Below are 21,151 nucleotides of genomic sequence, written 5' to 3'. Positions count from 1 at the left end.
AGAACATATGGTACAGTGAACCTTCTTCAGTTATCACATTTAGAAGGAAGATTAGAATAGAATTTTCCCAATTGGACTTTGGAATAGTGGGCCTGGTGTACAACCTTAAATTGTAATAATGAATGTCTTGCGCAAAGAGAGGATGAATGCCCTCATTTCGGAAACTAACTGTTGAAAATTTTGTTCCCACAGTTGAGCATCTAATTCCAACCATAATTAATGACCTTCAGCCAAAGTCTGAAGCTTCGATGTCAGCAGTAGTTGTGGAAATATAGCTGCTTCCACATTGGAGAATAGGGCATCCAATGTGCACTCTGCAAGCTGCCGTATGTTCATTGCAATAAGAACTTGATAAGCTGTTTTAATAATGTTGAGAAAGGCATAGGCAATAGAGAGATCAGGAAAACTCACCTGCTGTTTGAAATAATGTCTGGAGTTTTTTTTTGCTCTTGATATGGCACATCTCAATGTGAAGACAGGACCTCCGGCACTGCAACTCTCCCTCGGAACAGGAGAGCAATATGAGGTTACATACTGTCTTCAAGGCTCCAGGGTGAATGTGCAAAGGGGGTGACACGGTTGGCGTAGCTGTTCGTGGAACGCCCTTACAGCACCAGGGATCTGATTTCGAATCCTGCGCTGTCTGTAAGGAGTTAGTACTTTCTCCCCGTGTCTATGTGGGTTTTCCCCAGGGGATCTGGATTCTTCCCACCATTCGAAATACACTGGGGGTGTAAATTGAGCGGCATGAACCCATGGGCCGAAATGGCCTGTTACCATGCTGGATGTCTAAATTTAAAAAACATTCTCATTCAGAAAGATTAAGATCCCCTAGCATTTGAAAGAAGGCACAGCCTTTTGTAAAGATTTTAAAAAAACACAAACTATTAAAGCATGAAATGAATTTTCTACCTTGGGTGCCTTAGATACGTCATCGCTTGGGTGATTCATTGTGCGCATGTGGCCAAGACTCACCTGATTTGAATATATAGTTAGCCCTTAGATTTGTGTAAAGCTCACTTGAAATTAGCTGTGCATATAAACGAGACTCTAAATCACCTAGATGTCAAAACTGACAAGAAGGCGGCACGGTTAGCGAAACAGTTAGCACAAGACTGTTACAGCGCCAGCGACCTGAGTTTGAATCTGGTGCTGTCTGTAAGGAGTTTATACATTCTCCTCATGTCTGCATGGGTATTTCTCCCATCCTTCAAAAAACTAATGGAGATTGTAGATCAATTGGATGGCACAGGCCCATGGGCCGGAAGGGATGTCTAAAATTTAAATTAAAAATCAATCCTGTTGACTGTGCCTCTTTTGGACATTACTCTAAAATAATCAACTGTTACCTTTAACCAGTGCTATGAGGTAGGCAAATGTATCATGGGCCTCCTACATAAAATTGTATGGGGGCTTGAGGAGATCTTGTGATACTGGGCCCCAATTTCATTGAAAGTCGTGGAGGATCCACTTTCTATCAGTTCTTTTGGCTGGGGGAATAGGATCAGACTATAGCCTGGAAGCAGGGAGACTGAAGTAAGTGTGGGTGGCAATAAGGAATAATTTTAAACCTCATAAACCTCAGCAAGAAGATCAAGTCATTGAACACCAGGGCAAAAGACCTGGTAAGCCAGCTCTTAGTACCGAAACTGATACTAAAACAGGCCTAGTCTAAATATGCTTTCTATCAGCTCTTACATAAAAGTAGCCGATACTGTTGGCCATCAGCAACTTGCATTCTATTTTCAAATTTGTAGTATCCCATAAGTTCTTCTTAGTTGACTCTAATTTACTTAGTTTAATATTTATATTTAAAAGGAGGATTCCTTGTGATTCATTCATAATGTGTGGAGGGATGCGAGTAAAAATATCGACATTAAAGGGAACCACGTGAGTAATTTCTGCAGTCAGAAAGCTAAACCTGCTGTTCTGTGCAGAAGAACAGATAGTGTTTCCTTATCAACCGACTTCAAATTTTAATAGCATGCACTCTTGCAGACAATCTTTCTTTGGAGAAGTGTATGTTTTTGTTTTCCATTATGTATGTTTTGTTAATTTGAAATTTGTTTTTTTTTGTAGACAGAAAGTCCCTAAGGAGGAGAAGAAAACAGACACAGATAATGAACAAGTGTACGGCCTATCAGATCCTTGGGTCTTTATACCAGGGTTAGAGGGTTAAAGTTAATGATCTTGGGCATTGAGAGTCCAAAAGGGCAGGCAACATTTAAGTGTATATAACAAGGGTAACATTATAGACAGTGAGGGTCAGGGATTTCTGATAAGTATAATGATACTGCAAAGACATTAATTCATTACAATCTTCCTGATTAGAGAGGAAAATGAACTTCACAACTTTTACTACACTGGTTTAGTGAGGACCCAATCTCAAACTTATTTGTTGTCTTGATTTTCAGAAAGGTTTCTGGAGTTTGTGTTCAACAGTAAAACATTCCTCTCTCTGTAAGGATTGTCCAAGGTTTTATCGAGGAAATTTCAAGTGTCATTATGGAAGCTCTCATTTTAACTCTTTCACACTTATTTTTAAAAAATTAAACTGGAACTGACATTATTCCCATCTGTTTTTCCAATCCCAGAGTTTCGCTACCAGGCTACTTATTTTTTTTTAAATTAAACTGGAACTGACATTACTTCCATCTGTTTTCCCAATCCCAGAGTTTCTCTACCAGGCTACTTTTTTAAAAAAAATTAAACTGGAGCTCACATTACTCCCATCTGTTTTTCCATACCCAGAGTTTTCTACCAGGCTGCTTATTTTTTAAAAATTAAATAGGAACTGACATTACTCCCATCTGTTTTTCCAATCCCAGACTTTCTCTAGCAGGCTACTTATTTTTAAAAAATTAAACTGGAACTGATATTACTCCCATCAGTTTTTCCAATCCCAGAGTTTCTCTACCAGGCTACTTATTTTTTAAAAATTACAATGGAACTGACATTACTCCCATCTGTTTTTACAATCACAGAGTTTCTCTACCAGGCTACTTATATTTAAAAAATTAAACTGGAACTGACATTACTCCCATCTGTTTTTCCAATCCCAGAGTTTTCTACCAGGCTGCTTATTTTTTAAAAATTACACTGGAACTGACATTATTCCCATCTGTTTTTCCAATCCCAGAGTTTCGCTACCAGGCTACTTATTTTTTTTAAAATTAAACTGGAACTCACATTACTTCCATCTGTTTTCCCAATCCCAGAGTTTCTCTACCAGGCTACTTTTTTTAAAAAAAATTAAACTGGAACTGACATTACTCCCATCTGTTTTTACAATCCCAGAGTTTCTCTACCAGGCTACTTTTTTAAAAAAAAATTAAACTGGAACTGACATTACTCCCATCTGTTTTTCCAATCCCAGACTTTCTCGAGCAGGCTACTTATTTCTTAAAAATTAAACTGGAACTGACATTACTCCCATCTGTTTTTCCAATCCCAGAGTTTCTCTACCAGGCTACTTCTTTTAAAAAATTAAACTGGAACTGACATTACTCCTATCTATTTTTCCAATCTCAGAGTTTCTCTACCAGTCTACTTATTTTTTAAAAATTAAATAGGAACTGACATTACTCCCATCTGTTTTTCCAATCCCAGACATTCTCTAGCAGGCTACTTATTTTAAAAAAATTAATCTGGAACTGATATTACTCCCATCTGTTTTTACAATCCCAGAGTTTCTCTACCAGGCTACTTATTTCTTAAAAATTAAACTGGAACTGACATTACTCCCATCTGTTTTTCCAATCCCAGAGTTTATCTACCAGGCTGCTTATTTTTTAAAAATTACACTGGAACTGACATTACTCCCATATGTTTTTCCAATCCCAGAGTTTCTCTACCAGGCTACTTATTTTTAAAAAATTAAACTGGAAGTGACGTTACTCCCATCTGTTTTCCCAATCCCAGAGTTTCGCTACCAGGCTACTTATTTTTTAAACATTAAACTGGAAGTGACGTTACTCCCATCTGTTTTCCCAATCCCAGAGTTTCGCTACCAGGCTACTTATTTTTTAAAAATTAAACTGGAGCTCACATTACTGCCATCTGTTTTTCCAATCCCAGAGTTTTCTACCAGGCTGCTTATTTTTTAAAAATTAAATAGGAACTGACATTACTCCCATCTGTTTTTCCAATCCCAGACTTTCTCTAGCAGGCTACTTATTTTTAAAAAATTAAACTGGAACTGATATTACTCCCATCAGTTTTTCCAATCCCAGAGTTTCTCTACCAGGCTACTTATTTCTTAAAAATTAAACTGGAACTGACATTACTCCCATCTGTTTTTCCAATTCCAGACTTTCACTACCAGGCAACTTATTTTTTAAAAATTAAACTGGAACTGACATTACTCCTATCTATTTTTCCAATCTCAGAGTTTCTCTACCAGTCTACTTATTTTTTAAAAATTAAATAGGAACTGACATTACTCCCATCTGTTTTTCCAATCCCAGACTTTCTCTAGCAGGCTACTTATTTTTAAAAAATTTAACTTTAACTGATATTACTCCCATCTGTTTTTCCAATCCCAGAGTTTCTCTACCAGGCTACTTATTTCTTAAAAATTAAACTAGAACTGACATTACTCCCATCTGTTTATCCAATCCCAGAGTTTCTCTACCAGGCTACTTATTTTTTAAAAATTACAATGGAACAGACATTACTCCCATCTGTTTTTACAATCACAGAGATTCTCTACCAGGCTACTTATATTTAAAAAATTAAACTGGAACTGACATTACTCCCATCTGTTTTTCCAATCCCAGAGTTTTCTACCAGGCTGCTTATTTTTTAAAAATTACACTGGAACTGACATTATTCCCATCTGTTTTTCCAATCCCAGAGTTTCGCTACCAGGCTACTTATTTTTTTTTTAATTAAACTGGAACTCACATTACTTCCATCTGTTTTCCCAATCCCAGAGTTTCTCTACCAGGCTACTTTTTTTAAAAAAAATTAAACTAGAACTGACATTACTCCCATCTGTTTTTACAATCCCAGAGTTTCTCTACCAGGCTACTTTTTAAAAAAAAATTAAACTGGAACTGACATTACTCCCATCTGTTTTTCCAATCCCAGACTTTCTCGAGCAGGCTACTTATTTCTTAAAAATTAAACTGGAACTGACATTACTCCCATCTGTTTTTCCAATCCCAGAGTTTCTCTACCAGGCTACTTCTTTTAAAAAATTAAACTGGAACTGACATTACTCCTATCTATTTTTCCAATCTCAGAGTTTCTCTACCAGTCTACTTATTTTTTAAAAATTAAATAGGAACTGACATTACTCCCATCTGTTTTTCCAATCCCAGACATTCTCTAGCAGGCTACTTATTTTTAAAAAATTAATCTGGAACTGATATTACTCCCATCTGTTTTTCCAATCCCAGAGTTTCTCTACCAGGCTACTTATTTCTTAAAAATTAAACTGGAACTGACATTACTCCCATCTGTTTTTCCAATCCCAGAGTTTATCTACCAGGCTGCTTATTTTTTTAAAAATTACACTGGAACTGACATTACTCCCATATGTTTTTCCAATCCCAGAGTTTCTCTACCAGGCTACTTATTTTTAAAAAATTAAACTGGAAGTGACGTTACTCCCATCTGTTTTCCCAATCCCAGAGTTTCGCTACCAGGCTACTTATTTTTTAAAAATTAAACTGGAAGTGACGTTACTCCCATCTGTTTTCCCAATCCCAGAGTTTCGCTACCAGGCTATTTATTTTTTAAAAATTAAACTGGAGCTCACATTACTGCCATCTGTTTTTCCAATCACAGAGTTTTCTACCAGGCTGCTTATTTTTTAAAAATTAAATAGGAACTGACATTACTCCCATCTGTTTTTCCAATCCCAGACTTTCTCTAGCAGGCTACTTATTTTTAAAAAATTAAACTGGAACTGATATTACTCCCATCAGTTTTTCCAATCCCAGAGTTTCTCTACCAGGCTACTTATTTCTTAAAAATTAAACTGGAACTGACATTACTCCCATCTGTTTTTCCAATTCCAGACTTTCACTACCAGGCAACTTATTTTTTAAAAATTACACTGGAACTGACATTACTCCCATCTGTTTTCCCAATCCCAGAGTTTCTCTACCAGGCTACTTCTTTTTAAAAATTAAACTGGAACTGACATTACTCCTATCTATTTTTCCAATCTCAGAGTTTCTCAACCAGTCTACTTATTTTTTAGAAATTAAATAGGAACTGACATTACTCCCATCTGTTTTTCCAATCCCAGACTTTCTCTAGCAGGCTACTTATTTTTAAAAAATTAATCTGGAACTGATATTACTCCCATCTGTTTATCCAATCCCAGAGTTTCTCTACCAGGCTACTTATTTCTTAAAAATTAAACTGGAACTGACATTACTCCCATCTGTTTTTACAATCCCAGACTTTCTCTAACAGTCTACTTATTTTTAAAAAATTAAACTGGAACTGACATTACTCCCATCTGTTTTTCCAATCCCAGAGTTTCTCGACCAGGCTACTTATTTTTTTTTAAATTAAACTGGAACTGACATTACTTCCATCTGTTTTCCCAATCCCAGAGTTTCTCTACCAGGCTACTTTTTTTTTAAATTAAACTGGAACTGACATTACTCCCATCTGTTTCTACAATCCCAGAGTTTCTCTACCAGGCTACTTTTTAAAAAAAAATTAAACTGGAACTGACATTACTCCCATCTGTTTTTACAATCCCAGAGTTTCTCTTCCAGGCTACTTTAAAAAAAAAAATTAAACTGGAACTGACATTACTCCCATCTGTTTTTCCAATCCCAAAGTTTCTCTACCAGGCTACTTATTTCTTAAAAATTAAACTGGAACTGACATTACTCCCATCTGTTTTTCCAATCCCAGAGTTTCTCTACCAGGCTACTTATTTTTTAAAAATTAAACTGCCACTGACATTACTCTCATCTCTTTTTCAAATCCCAGAGTTTCTATCCCAGGCTACTTATTTTTTAAAATTTAAACTGGAACTGACATTACTCCCATCTGTTTTCCCAATCCCAGTGTTTTCTACCAGGCTGCTTATTTTTTAAAAATTAAACTGGGACTGACGTTACTCCCATCTGTTTTCCCAATCCCAGAGTTTCTCTACCAGGTTACTTCTTTTTAAAAATTAAACTGGAATTGACATTACTCCTATCTGTTTTTCCAATCTCAGAGTTTCTCGAACAGTCCACTTATTTTTTAAAAATTAAATAGGAACTGATATTACTCCCATCTGTTTTTCCATTCCCAGACTTTCTCTAGCAGGCTACTTATTTCTTAAAAATTAAACTGGAACTGACTTACTCCCATCTGTTTTTCCAATCCCAGAGTATCTCTACCAGGCTACTTATTTTTTAAAAATTAAATAGGAACTGACATTACTCCCATCTGTTTTTCCAATCCCAGAGTTTCCCTACCAGGATACTTATTTTTTAAAAATTAAACTGGAACTGACGTTACTCCCATCTGTTTTCCCAATCCCAGAGTTTCTCTACCAGGCTACTTATGTTTTAAAAATTTAACTGGAGCTCACATTACTCCCATCTGTTTTTCCAATCCCAGAGTTTCTCTACCAGGCTACTTATTTTATAAAAATTAAACTGGAACTAACATTACTCCCATCTGTTTTTCCAATCCCAGAGTTTCCCTACCAGGCTGCATATTTTTTAAAAATTGAACTGGAACTGACATTACTTCCATCTGTTTTCCCAATCCCAGAGTTTCTCTACCAGGCTACTTTTATTTTAAAAATTAAACTGGAACTGACATTACTCCCATCTGTTTTTACAATCCCAGAGTTTCTCTACCAGGCTACTTTTTAAAAAAAAATTAAACTGGAACTGACATTACTCCCAATTGTTTTTCCAATCCCAGACTTTCTCTAGCAGGCTACTTATTTTTAAAAAATTAATCTGGAACTGATATTACTCCCATCTGTTTATCCAATCCCAGAGTTTCTCTACCAGGCTACTTATTTCTTAAAAATTAAACTGGAACTGACATTACTCCCATCTGTTTTTCCAATCCCAGACTTTCTCTAACAGTCTACTTATTTTTAAAAAATTAAACTGGAACTGACATTACTCCCATCTGTTTTTCCAATCCCAGAGTTTCTCTACCAGGCTACTTATTTTTTTTAAATTAAACTGGAACTGACATTACTTCCATCTGTTTTCCGAATCCCAGAGTTTCTCTACCAGGCTACTTTTTTTTTAAACTAAACTGGAACTGACATTACTCCCATCTGTTTTTCCAATCCCAGAGTTTCTCTACCAGGCTACTTTTTAAAAATTAAACTGGAACTGACATTACTCCTATATATTTTTCCAATCTCAGAGTTTCTCTACCAGTCTACTTATTTTTTAAAAATTAAATAGGAACTGACATTACTCCCATCTGTTTTTCCAATCCCAGACTTTCTCTAGCAGGCTACTTATTTTTAAAAAATTAAACTTTAACTGATATTACTCCCATCTGTTTTTCCAATCCCAGAGTTTCTCTACCAGGCTACTTATTTCTTAAAAATTAAACTAGAACTGACATTACTCCCATCTGTTTTTCCAATCCCAGAGTTTCTCTACCAGGCTACTTATTTTTTAAAAATTACAATGGAACTGACATTACTCCCATCTGTTTTTACAATCACAGAGTTTCTCTACCAGGCTACTTATATTTAAAAAATTAAACTGGAACTGACATTACTCCCATCTGTTTTTCCAATCCCAGAGTTTTCTACCAGGCTGCTTATTTTTTAAAAATTACACTGGAACTGACATTATTCCCATCTGTTTTTCCAATCCCAGAGTTTCGCTACCAGGCTACTTATTTTTTTTTTAATTAAACTGGAACTCACATTACTTCCATCTGTTTTCCCAATCCCAGAGTTTCTCTACCAGGCTACTTTTTTTAAAAAAAATTAAACTGGAACTGACATTACTCCCATCTGTTTTTACAATCCCAGAGTTTCTCTACCAGGCTACTTTTTAAAAAAAAATTAAACTGGAACTGACATTACTCCCATCTGTTTTTCCAATCCCAGACTTTCTCGAGCAGGCTACTTATTTCTTAAAAATTAAACTGGAACTGACATTACTCCCATCTGTTTTTCCAATCTCAGAGTTTCTCTACCAGTCTACTTATTTTTTAAAAATTAAATAGGAACTGACATTACTCCCATCTGTTTTTCCAATCCCAGACATTCTCTAGCAGGCTACTTATTTCTTAAAAATTAAACTGGAACTGACATTACTCCCATCTGTTTTTCCAATCCCAGAGTTTATCTACCAGGCTGCTTATTTTTTTAAAATTACACTGGAACTGACATTACTCCCATATGTTTTTCCAATCCCAGAGTTTCTCTACCAGGCTACTTATTTTTAAAAAATTAAACTGGAAGTGACGTTACTCCCATCTGTTTTCCCAATCCCAGAGTTTCGCTACCAGGCTACTTATTTTTTAAAAATTAAACTGGAAGTGACGTTACTCCCATCTGTTTTCCCAATCCCAGAGTTTCGCTACCAGGCTACTTATTTTTTAAAAATTAAACTGGAGCTCACATTACTGCCATCTGTTTTTCCAATCCCAGAGTTTTCTACCAGGCTGCTTATTTTTTAAAAATTAAATAGGAACTGACATTACTCCCATCTGTTTTTCCAATCCCAGACTTTCTCTAGCAGGCTACTTATTTTTAAAAAATTAAACTGGAACTGATATTACTCCCATCAGTTTTTCCAATCCCAGAGTTTCTCTACCAGGCTACTTATTTCTTAAAAATTAAACTGGAACTGACATTACTCCCATCTGTTTTTCCAATTCCAGACTTTCACTACCAGGCAACTTATTTTTTAAAAATTAAACTGGAACTGACATTACTCCTATCTATTTTTCCAATCTCAGAGTTTCTCTACCAGTCTACTTATTTTTTAAAAATTAAATAGGAACTGACATTACTCCCATCTGTTTTTCCAATCCCAGACTTTCTCTAGCAGGCTACTTATTTTTAAAAAATTAAACTTTAACTGATATTACTCCCATCTGTTTTTCCAATCCCAGAGTTTCTCTACCAGGCTACTTATTTCTTAAAAATTAAACTAGAACTGACATTACTCCCATCTGTTTATCCAATCCCAGAGTTTCTCTACCAGGCTACTTATTTTTTAAAAATTACAATGGAACTGACATTACTCCCATCTGTTTTTACAATCACAGAGTTTCTCTACCAGGCTACTTATATTTAAAAAATTAAACTGGAACTGACATTACTCCCATCTGTTTTTCCAATCCCAGAGTTTTCTACCAGGCTGCTTATTTTTTAAAAATTACACTGGAACTGACATTATTCCCATCTGTTTTTCCAATCCCAGAGTTTCGCTACCAGGCTACTTATTTTTTTTTTAATTAAACTGGAACTCACATTACTTCCATCTGTTTTCCCAATCCCAGAGTTTCTCTACCAGGCTACTTTTTTTAAAAAAAATTAAACTGGAACTGACATTACTCCCATCTGTTTTTACAATCCCAGAGTTTCTCTACCAGGCTACTTTTTAAAAAAAAATTAAACTGGAACTGACATTACTCCCATCTGTTTTTCCAATCCCAGACTTTCTCGAGCAGGCTACTTATTTCTTAAAAATTAAACTGGAACTGACATTACTCCCATCTGTTTTTCCAATCCCAGAGTTTCTCTACCAGGCTACTTCTTTTAAAAAATTAAACTGGAACTGACATTACTCCTATCTATTTTTCCAATCTCAGAGTTTCTCTACCAGTCTACTTATTTTTTAAAAATTAAATAGGAACTGACATTACTCCCATCTGTTTTTCCAATCCCAGACATTCTCTAGCAGGCTACTTATTTTTAAAAAATTAATCTGGAACTGATATTACTCCCATCTGTTTTTCCAATCCCAGAGTTTCTCTACCAGGCTACTTATTTCTTAAAAATTAAACTGGAACTGACATTACTCCCATCTGTTTTTCCAATCCCAGAGTTTATCTACCAGGCTGCTTATTTTTTAAAAATTACACTGGAACTGACATTACTCCCATATGTTTTTCCAATCCCAGAGTTTCTCTACCAGGCTACTTATTTCTTAAAAATTAAACTGGAACTGACATTACTCCCATCTGTTTTTCCAATTCCAGACTTTCACTACCAGGCAACTTATTTTTTAAAAATTACACTGGAACTGACATTACTCCCATCTGTTTTTCCAATCCCAGAGTTTCTCTACCAGGCTACTTATTTTTTTTAAATTTAACTGGAACTGACATTACTTCCATCTGTTTTCCCAATCCCAGAGTTTCTCTACCAGGCTACTTTTATTTTAAAAATTAAACTGGAACTGACATTACTCCCATCTGTTTTTACAATCCCAGAGTTTCTCTACCAGGCTACTTTTTAAAAAAAAATTAAACTGGAACTGACATTACTCCCATCTGTTTTCCCAATCCCAGAGTTTCTCTACCAGGCTACTTCTTTTTAAAAATTAAACTGGAACTGACATTACTCCTATCTATTTTTCCAATCTCAGAGTTTCTCAACCAGTCTACTTATTTTTTAGAAATTAAATAGGAACTGACATTACTCCCATCTGTTTTTCCAATCCCAGACTTTCTCTAGCAGGCTACTTATTTTTAAAAAATTAATCTGGAACTGATATTACTCCCATCTGTTTATCCAATCCCAGAGTTTCTCTACCAGGCTACTTATTTCTTAAAAATTAAACTGGAACTGACATTACTCCCATCTGTTTTTACAATCCCAGACTTTCTCTAACAGTCTACTTATTTTTAAAAAATTAAACTGGAACTGACATTACTCCCATCTGTTTTTCCAATCCCAGAGTTTCTCGACCAGGCTACTTATTTTTTTTTAAATTAAACTGGAACTGACATTACTTCCATCTGTTTTCCCAATCCCAGAGTTTCTCTACCAGGCTACTTTTTTTTTAAATTAAACTGGAACTGACATTACTCCCATCTGTTTCTACAATCCCAGAGTTTCTCTACCAGGCTACTTTTTAAAAAAAAATTAAACTGGAACTGACATTACTCCCATCTGTTTTTACAATCCCAGAGTTTCTCTTCCAGGCTACTTTAAAAAAAAAAATTAAACTGGAACTGACATTACTCCCATCTGTTTTTCCAATCCCAGAGTTTCTCTACCAGGCTACTTTAAAAAAAAAAATTAAACTGGAACTGACATTACTCCCATCTGTTTTTCCAATCCCAGAGTTTCTCTACCAGGCTACTTATTTTTTAAAAATTAAACTGCCACTGACATTACTCTCATCTCTTTTTCAAATCCCAGAGTTTCTATCCCAGGCTACTTATTTTTTAAAATTTAAACTGGAACTGACATTACTCCCATCTGTTTTCCCAATCCCAGTGTTTTCTACCAGGCTGCTTATTTTTTAAAAATTAAACTGGGACTGACGTTACTCCCATCTGTTTTCCCAATCCCAGAGTTTCTCTACCAGGTTACTTCTTTTTAAAAATTAAACTGGAATTGACATTACTCCTATCTGTTTTTCCAATCTCAGAGTTTCTCGACCAGTCCACTTATTTTTTAAAAATTAAATAGGAACTGATATTACTCCCATCTGTTTTTCCAATCCCAGACTTTCTCTAGCAGGCTACTTATTTCTTAAAAATTAAACTGGAACTGACTTACTCCCATCTGTTTTTCCAATCCCAGAGTATCTCTACCAGGCTACTTATTTTTTAAAAATTAAATAGGAACTGACATTACTCCCATCTGTTTTTCCAATCCCAGAGTTTCTCTACCAGGTTACTTATTTTTTAAAAATTAAACTGGAACTAACATTACTCCCATCTGTTTTTCCAATCCCAGAGTTTCCCTACCAGGATACTTATTTTTTAAAAATTAAACTGGAACTGACGTTACTCCCATCTGTTTTCCCAATCCCAGAGTTTCTCTACCAGGCTACTTATGTTTTAAAAATTTAACTGGAGCTCACATTACTCCCATCTGTTTTTCCAATCCCAGAGTTTCTCTACCAGGCTACTTATTTTATAAAAATTAAACTGGAACTAACATTACTCCCATCTGTTTTTCCAATCCCAGAGTTTCCCTACCAGGCTGCATATTTTTTAAAAATTGAACTGGAACTGACATTACTTCCATCTGTTTTCCCAATCCCAGAGTTTCTCTACCAGGCTACTTTTATTTTAAAAATTAAACTGGAACTGACATTACTCCCATCTGTTTTTACAATCCCAGAGTTTCTCTACCAGGCTACTTTTTAAAAAAAAATTAAACTGGAACTGACATTACTCCCATCTGTTTTTCCAATCCCAGACTTTCTCTAGCAGGCTACTTATTTTTAAAAAATTAATCTGGAACTGATATTACTCCCATCTGTTTATCCAATCCCAGAGTTTCTCTACCAGGCTACTTATTTTTTAAAAATTAAATAGGAACTGACATTACTCCCATCTGTTTTTCCAATCCCAGACTTTCTCTAGCAGGCTACTTATTTTTAAAAAATTAAACTTTAACTGATATTACTCCCATCTGTTTTTCCAATCCCAGAGTTTCTCTACCAGGCTACTTATTTCTTAAAAATTAAACTAGAACTGACATTACTCCCATCTGTTTATCCAATCCCAGAGTTTCTCTACCAGGCTACTTATTTTTTAAAAATTACAATGGAACTGACATTACTCCCATCTGTTTTTACATCACAGAGTTTCTCTACCAGGCTACTTATATTTAAAAAATTAAACTGGAACTGACATTACTCCCATCTGTTTTTCCAATCCCAGAGTTTTCTACCAGGCTGCTTATTTTTTAAAAATTACACTGGAACTGACATTATTCCCATCTGTTTTTCCAATCCCAGAGTTTCGCTACCAGGCTACTTATTTTTTTTTTAATTAAACTGGAACTCACATTACTTCCATCTGTTTTCCCAATCCCAGAGTTTCTCTACCAGGCTACTTTTTTAAAAAAAAATTAAACTGGAACTGACATTACTCCCATCTGTTTTTACAATCCCAGAGTTTCTCTACCAGGCTACTTTTTAAAAAAAAATTAAACTGGAACTGACATTACTCCCATCTGTTTTTCCAATCCCAGACTTTCTCGAGCAGGCTACTTATTTCTTAAAAATTAAACTGGAACTGACATTACTCCCATCTGTTTTTCCAATCCCAGAGTTTCTCTACCAGGCTACTTCTTTTAAAAAATTAAACTGGAACTGACATTACTCCTATCTATTTTTCCAATCTCAGAGTTTCTCTACCAGTCTACTTATTTTTTAAAAATTAAATAGGAACTGACATTACTCCCATCTGTTTTTCCAATCCCAGACATTCTCTAGCAGGCTACTTATTTTTAAAAAATTAATCTGGAACTGATATTACTCCCATCTGTTTTTCCAATCCCAGAGTTTCTCTACCAGGCTACTTATTTCTTAAAAATTAAACTGGAACTGACATTACTCCCATCTGTTTTTCCAATCCCAGAGTTTATCTACCAGGCTGCTTATTTTTTAAAAATTACACTGGAACTGACATTACTCCCATATGTTTTTCCAATCCCAGAGTTTCTCTACCAGGCTACTTATTTTTAAAAAATTAAACTGGAAGTGACGTTACTCCCATCTGTTTTCCCAATCCCAGAGTTTCGCTACCAGGCTAATTATTTTTAAAAAATTAAACTGGAAGTGACGTTACTCCCATCTGTTTTCCCAATCCCAGAGTTTCGCTACCAGGCTACTTATTTTTTAAAAATTAAACTGGAGCTCACATTACTGCCATCTGTTTTTCCAATCCCAGAGTTTTCTACCAGGCTGCTTATTTTTTAAAAATTAAATAGGAACTGACATTACTCCCATCTGTTTTTCCAATCCCAGACTTTCTCTAGCAGGCTACTTATTTTTAAAAAATTAAACTGGAACTGATATTACTCCCATCAGTTTTTCCAATCCCAGAGTTTCTCTACCAGGCTACTTATTTCTTAAAAATTAAACTGGAACTGACATTACTCCCATCTGTTTTTCCAATTCCAGACTTTCACTACCAGGCAACTTATTTTTTAAAAATTACACTGGAACTGACATTACTCCCATCTGTTTTTCCAATCCCAGAGTTTCTCTACCAGGCTACTTATTTTTTTTAAATTGAACTGGAACTGACATTACTTCCATCTGTTTTCCCAATCCCAGAGTTTCTCTACCAGGCTACTTTTATTTTAAAAATTAAACTGGAACTGACATTACTCCCATCTGTTTTTACAATCCCAGAGTTTCTCTACCAGGCTACTTTTTAAAAAAAAATTAAACTGGAACTGACATTACTCCCATCTGTTTTCCCAATCCCAGAGTTTCTCTACCAGGCTACTTCTTTTTAAAAATTAAACTGGAACTGACATTACTCCTATCTATTTTTCCAATCTCAGAGTTTCTCAACCAGTCTACTTATTTTTTAGAAATTAAATAGGAACTGACATTACTCCCATCTGTTTTTCCAATCCCAGACTTTCTCTAGCAGGCTACTTATTTTTAAAAAATTAATCTGGAACTGATATTACTCCCATCTGTTTATCCAATCCCAGAGTTTCTCTACCAGGCTACTTATTTCTTAAAAATTAAACTGGAACTGACATTACTCCCATCTGTTTTTACAATCCCAGACTTTCTCTAACAGTCTACTTATTTTTAAAAAATTAAACTGGAACTGACATTACTCCCATCTGTTTTTCCAATCCCAGAGTTTCTCGACCAGGCTACTTATTTTTTTTTAAATTAAACTGGAACTGACATTACTTCCATCTGTTTTCCCAATCCCAGAGTTTCTCTACCAGGCTACTTTTTTTTAAAATTAAACTGGAACTGACATTACTCCCATCTGTTTCTACAATCCCAGAGTTTCTCTACCAGGCTACTTTTTAAAAAAAAATTAAACTGGAACTGACATTACTCCCATCTGTTTTTACAATCCCAGAGTTTCTCTTCCAGGCTACTTTAAAAAAAAAAATTAAACTGGAACTGACATTACTCCCATCTGTTTTTCCAATCCCAGAGTTTCTCTACCAGGCTACTTATTTCTTAAAAATTAAACTGGAACTGACATTACTCCCATCTGTTTTTCCAATCCCAGAGTTTCTCTACCAGGCTACTTATTTTTTAAAAATTAAACTGCCACTGACATTACTCTCATCTCTTTTTCAAATCCCAGAGTTTCTATCCCAGGCTACTTATTTTTTAAAATTTAAACTGGAACTGACATTACTCCCATCTGTTTTCCCAATCCCAGTGTTTTCTACCAGGCTGCTTATTTTTTAAAAATTAAACTGGGACTGACGTTACTCCCATCTGTTTTCCCAATCCCAGAGTTTCTCTATCAGGTTACTTCTTTTTAAAAATTAAACTGGAACTAACATTACTCCCATCTGTTTTTCCAATCCCAGAGTTTCCCTACCAGGCTGCATATTTTTTAAAAATTAAATAGGAACTGATATTACTCCCATCTGTTTTTCCAATCCCAGACTTTCTCTAGCAGGCTACTTATTTCTTAAAAATTAAACTGGAACTGACTTACTCCCATCTGTTTTTCCAATCCCAGAGTATCTCTACCAGGCTACTTATTTTTTAAAAATTAAATAGGAACTGACATTACTCCCATCTGTTTTTCCAATCCCAGAGTTTCTCTACCAGGTTACTTATTTTTTAAAAATTAAACTGGAACTAACATTACTCCCATCTGTTTTTCCAATCCCAGAGTTTCCCTACCAGGATACTTATTTTTTAAAAATTAAACTGGAACTGACGTTACTCCCATCTGTTTTCCCAATCCCAGAGTTTCTCTACCAGGCTACTTATGTTTTAAAAATTTAACTGGAGCTCACATTACTCCCATCTGTTTTTCCAATCCCAGAGTTTCTCTACCAGGCTACTTATTTTATAAAAATTAAACTGGAACTAACATTACTCCCATCTGTTTTTCCAATCCCAGAGTTTCCCTACCAGGCTGCATATTTTTTAAAAATTGAACTGGAACTGACATTACTTCCATCTGTTTTCCCAATCCCAGAGTTTCTCTACCAGGCTACTTTTATTTTAAAAATTAAACTGGAACTGACATTACTCCCATCTGTTTTTCCAATCCCAGACTTTCTCTAGCAGGCTACTTATTTTTAAAAAATTAATCTGGAACTGATATTACTCCCATCTGTTTATCCAATCCCAGAGTTTCTCTACCAGGCTACTTATTTCTTAAAAATTAAACTGGAACTGACATTACTCCCATCTGTTTTTCCAATCCCAGACTTTCTCTAACAGTCTACTTATTTTTAAAAAATTAAACTGGAACTGACATTACTCCCATCTGTTTTTCCAATCCCAGAGTTTCTCTACCAGGCTACTTATTTTTTTTAAATTAAACTGGAACTGAAATTACTTCCATCTGTTTTCCGAATCCCAGAGTTTCTCTACCAGGCTACTTTTTTTTTAAATTAAACTGGAACTGACATTACTCCCATCTGTTTTTCCAATCCCAGAGTTTCTCTACCAGGCTACTTTTTAAAAATTAAACTGGAACTGACATTACTCCTATCTATTTTTCCAATCTCAGAGTTTCTCTACCAGTCTACTTATTTTTTAAAAATTAAATAGGAACTGACATTACTCCCATCTGTTTTTCCAATCCCAGACTTTCTCTAGCAGGCTACTTATTTTTAAAAAATTAAACTTTAACTGATATTACTCCCATCTGTTTTTCCAATCCCAGAGTTTCTCTACCAGGCTACTTATTTCTTAAAAATTAAACTAGAACTGACATTACTCCCATCTGTTTTTCCAATCCCAGAGTTTCTCTACCAGGCTACTTATTTTTTAAAAATTACAATGGAACTGACATTACTCCCATCTGTTTTTACAATCACAGAGTTTCTCTACCAGGCTACTTATATTTAAAAAATTAAACTGGAACTGACATTACTCCCATCTGTTTTTCCAATCCCAGAGTTTTCTACCAGGCTGCTTATTTTTTAAAAATTACACTGGAACTGACATTATTCCCATCTGTTTTTCCAATCCCAGAGTTTCGCTACCAGGCTACTTATTTTTTTTTTAATTAAACTGGAACTCACATTACTTCCATCTGTTTTCCCAATCCCAGAGTTTCTCTACCAGGCTACTTTTTTAAAAAAAAATTAAACTGGAACTGACATTACTCCCATCTGTTTTTACAATCCCAGAGTTTCTCTACCAGGCTACTTTTTAAAAAAAAATTAAACTGGAACTGACATTACTCCCATCTGTTTTTCCAATCCCAGACTTTCTCGAGCAGGCTACTTATTTCTTAAAAATTAAACTGGAACTGACATTACTCCCATCTGTTTTTCCAATCCCAGAGTTTCTCTACCAGGCTACTTCTTTTAAAATATTAAACTGGAACTGACATTACTCCTATCTATTTTTCCAATCTCAGAGTTTCTCTACCAGTCTACTTATTTTTTAAAAATTAAATAGGAACTGACATTACTCCCATCTGTTTTTCCAATCCCAGACATTCTCTAGCAGGCTACTTATTTTTAAAAAATTAATCTGGAACTGATATTACTCCCATCTGTTTTTCCAATCCCAGAGTTTCTCTACCAGGCTACTTATTTCTTAAAAATTAAACTGGAACTGACATTACTCCCATCTGTTTTTCCAATCCCAGAGTTTATCTACCAGGCTGCTTATTTTTTAAAAATTACACTGGAACTGACATTACTCCCATCTGTTTTTCCAATCCCAGAGTTTCTCTACCAGGCTACTTATTTTTAAAAAATTAAACTGGAAGTGACGTTACTCCCATCTGTTTTCCCAATCCCAGAGTTTCGCTACCAGGCTACTTATTTTTTAAAAATTAAACTGGAAGTGACGTTACTCCCATCTGTTTTCCCAATCCCAGAGTTTCGCTACCAGGCTACTTATTTTTTAAAAATTAAACTGGAGCTCACATTACTGCCATCTGTTTTTCCAATCCAAGAGTTTTCTACCAGGCTGCTTATTTTTTAAAAATTAAATAGGAACTGACATTACTCCCATCTGTTTTTCCAATCCCAGACTTTCTCTACCAGGCTACTTATTTTTAAAAAATTAAACTGGAACTGATATTACTCCCATCAGTTTTTCCAATCCCAGAGTTTCTCTACCAGGCTACTTATTTCTTAAAAATTAAACTGGAACTGACATTACTCCCATCTGTTTTTCCAATTCCAGACTTTCACTACCAGGCAACTTATTTTTTAAAAATTAAACTGGAACTGACATTACTCCTATCTATTTTTCCAATCTCAGAGTTTCTCTACCAGTCTACTTATTTTTTAAAAATTAAATAGGAACTGACATTACTCCCATCTGTTTTTCCAATCCCAGACTTTCTCTAGCAGGCTACTTATTTCTTAAAAATTAAGCTAGAACTGACATTACTCCCATCTGTTTATCCAATCCCAGAGTTTCTCTACCAGGCTACTTATTTTTTAAAAATTACAATGGAACTGACATTACTCCCATCTGTTTTTACAATCACAGAGTTTCTCTACCAGGCTACTTATATTTAAAAAATTAAACTGGAACTGACATTACTCCCATCTGTTTTTCCAATCCCAGAGTTTCGCTACCAGGCTACTTATTTTTTTTTAAATTAAACTGGAACTCACATTACTTCCATCTGTTTTCCCAATCCCAGAGTTTCTCTACCAGGCTACTTTTTTTAAAAAAAATTAAACTGGAACTGACATTACTCCCATCTGTTTTTACAATCCCAGAGTTTCTCTACCAGGCTACTTTTTAAAAAAAAATTAAACTGGAACTGACATTACTCCCATCTGTTTTTCCAATCCCAGACTTTCTCGAGCAGGCTACTTATTTCTTAAAAATTAAACTGGAACTGACATTACTCCCATCTGTTTTTCCAATCCCAGAGTTTCTCTACCAGGCTACTTCTTTTAAAAAATTAAACTGGAACTGACATTACTCCTATCTATTTTTCCAATCTCAGAGTTTCTCTACCAGTCTACTTATTTTTTAAAAATTAAATAGGAACTGACATTACTCCCATCTGTTTTTCCAATCCCAGACATTCTCTAGCAGGCTACTTATTTTTAAAAAATTAATCTGGAACTGATATTACTCCCATCTGTTTTTCCAATCCCAGAGTTTCTCTACCAGGCTACTTATTTCTTAAAAATTAAACTGGAACTGACATTACTCCCATCTGTTTTTCCAATCCCAGAGTTTATCTACCAGGCTGCTTATTTTTTAAAAATTACACTGGAACTGACATTACTCCCATATGTTTTTCCAATCCCAGAGTTTCTCTACCAGGCTACTTATTTTTAAAAAATTAAACTGGAAGTGACGTTACTCCCATCTGTTTTCCCAATCCCAGAGTTTCGCTACCAGGCTACTTATTTTTTAAAAATTAAACTGGAAGTGACGTTACTCCCATCTGTTTTCCCAATCCCAGAGTTTCGCTACCAGGCTACTTATTTTTTAAAAATTAAACTGGAGCTCACATTACTGCCATCTGTTTTTCCAATCCCAGAGTTTTCTACCAGGCTGCTTATTTTTTAAAAATTAAATAGGAACTGACATTACTCCCATCTGTTTTTCCAATCCCAGACTTTCTCTAGCAGGCTACTTATTTTTAAAAAATTAAACTGGAACTGATATTACTCCCATCAGTTTTTCCAATCCCAGAGTTTCTCTACCAGGCTACTTATTTCTTAAAAATTAAACTGGAACTGACATTACTCCCATCTGTTTTTCCAATTCCAGACTTTCACTACCAGGCAACTTATTTTTTAAAAATTACACTGGAACTGACATTACTCCCATCTGTTTTTCCAATCCCAGAGTTTCTCTACCAGGCTACTTATTTTTTTTAAATTGAACTGGAACTGACATTACTTCCATCTGTTTTCCCAATCCCAGAGTTTCTCTACCAGGCTACTTTTATTTTAAAAATTAAACTGGAACTGACATTACTCCCATCTGTTTTTACAATCCCAGAGTTTCTCTACCAGGCTACTTTTTAAAAAAAAATTAAACTGGAACTGACATTACTCCCATCTGTTTTCCCAATCCCAGAGTTTCTCTACCAGGCTACTTCT

The 21,151-nt window shown here is 35.1% G+C and overlaps 1 protein-coding gene across 5 annotated transcripts in view; it reads left to right on the top strand.

Annotated features, from left to right (window-relative positions):
• mapk8ip3 (mitogen-activated protein kinase 8 interacting protein 3) overlaps positions 1–21,151 on the top strand; it is a 408,818-nt gene that overhangs the window by 95,935 nt on the left and 291,732 nt on the right. For 3 of the 5 annotated variants that reach the window (XM_069906190.1, XM_069906187.1, XM_069906188.1), the window contains exon 15: positions 2,080–2,130. The exons of the other annotated variants lie outside the window; for them this stretch is intronic. In XM_069906190.1, the coding sequence (XP_069762291.1) occupies positions 2,080–2,130 (51 nt within the window). The remainder of the gene's footprint in view (positions 1–2,079; positions 2,131–21,151) is intronic. 5 annotated transcript variants of the gene reach the window in all.

Source organism: Narcine bancroftii, chromosome 12 (assembly GCF_036971445.1).
Source record: "Narcine bancroftii isolate sNarBan1 chromosome 12, sNarBan1.hap1, whole genome shotgun sequence".
Taxonomy (NCBI): domain Eukaryota; kingdom Metazoa; phylum Chordata; class Chondrichthyes; order Torpediniformes; family Narcinidae; genus Narcine; species Narcine bancroftii.
This window is presented reverse-complemented; position numbering and strand designations above follow the sequence as displayed.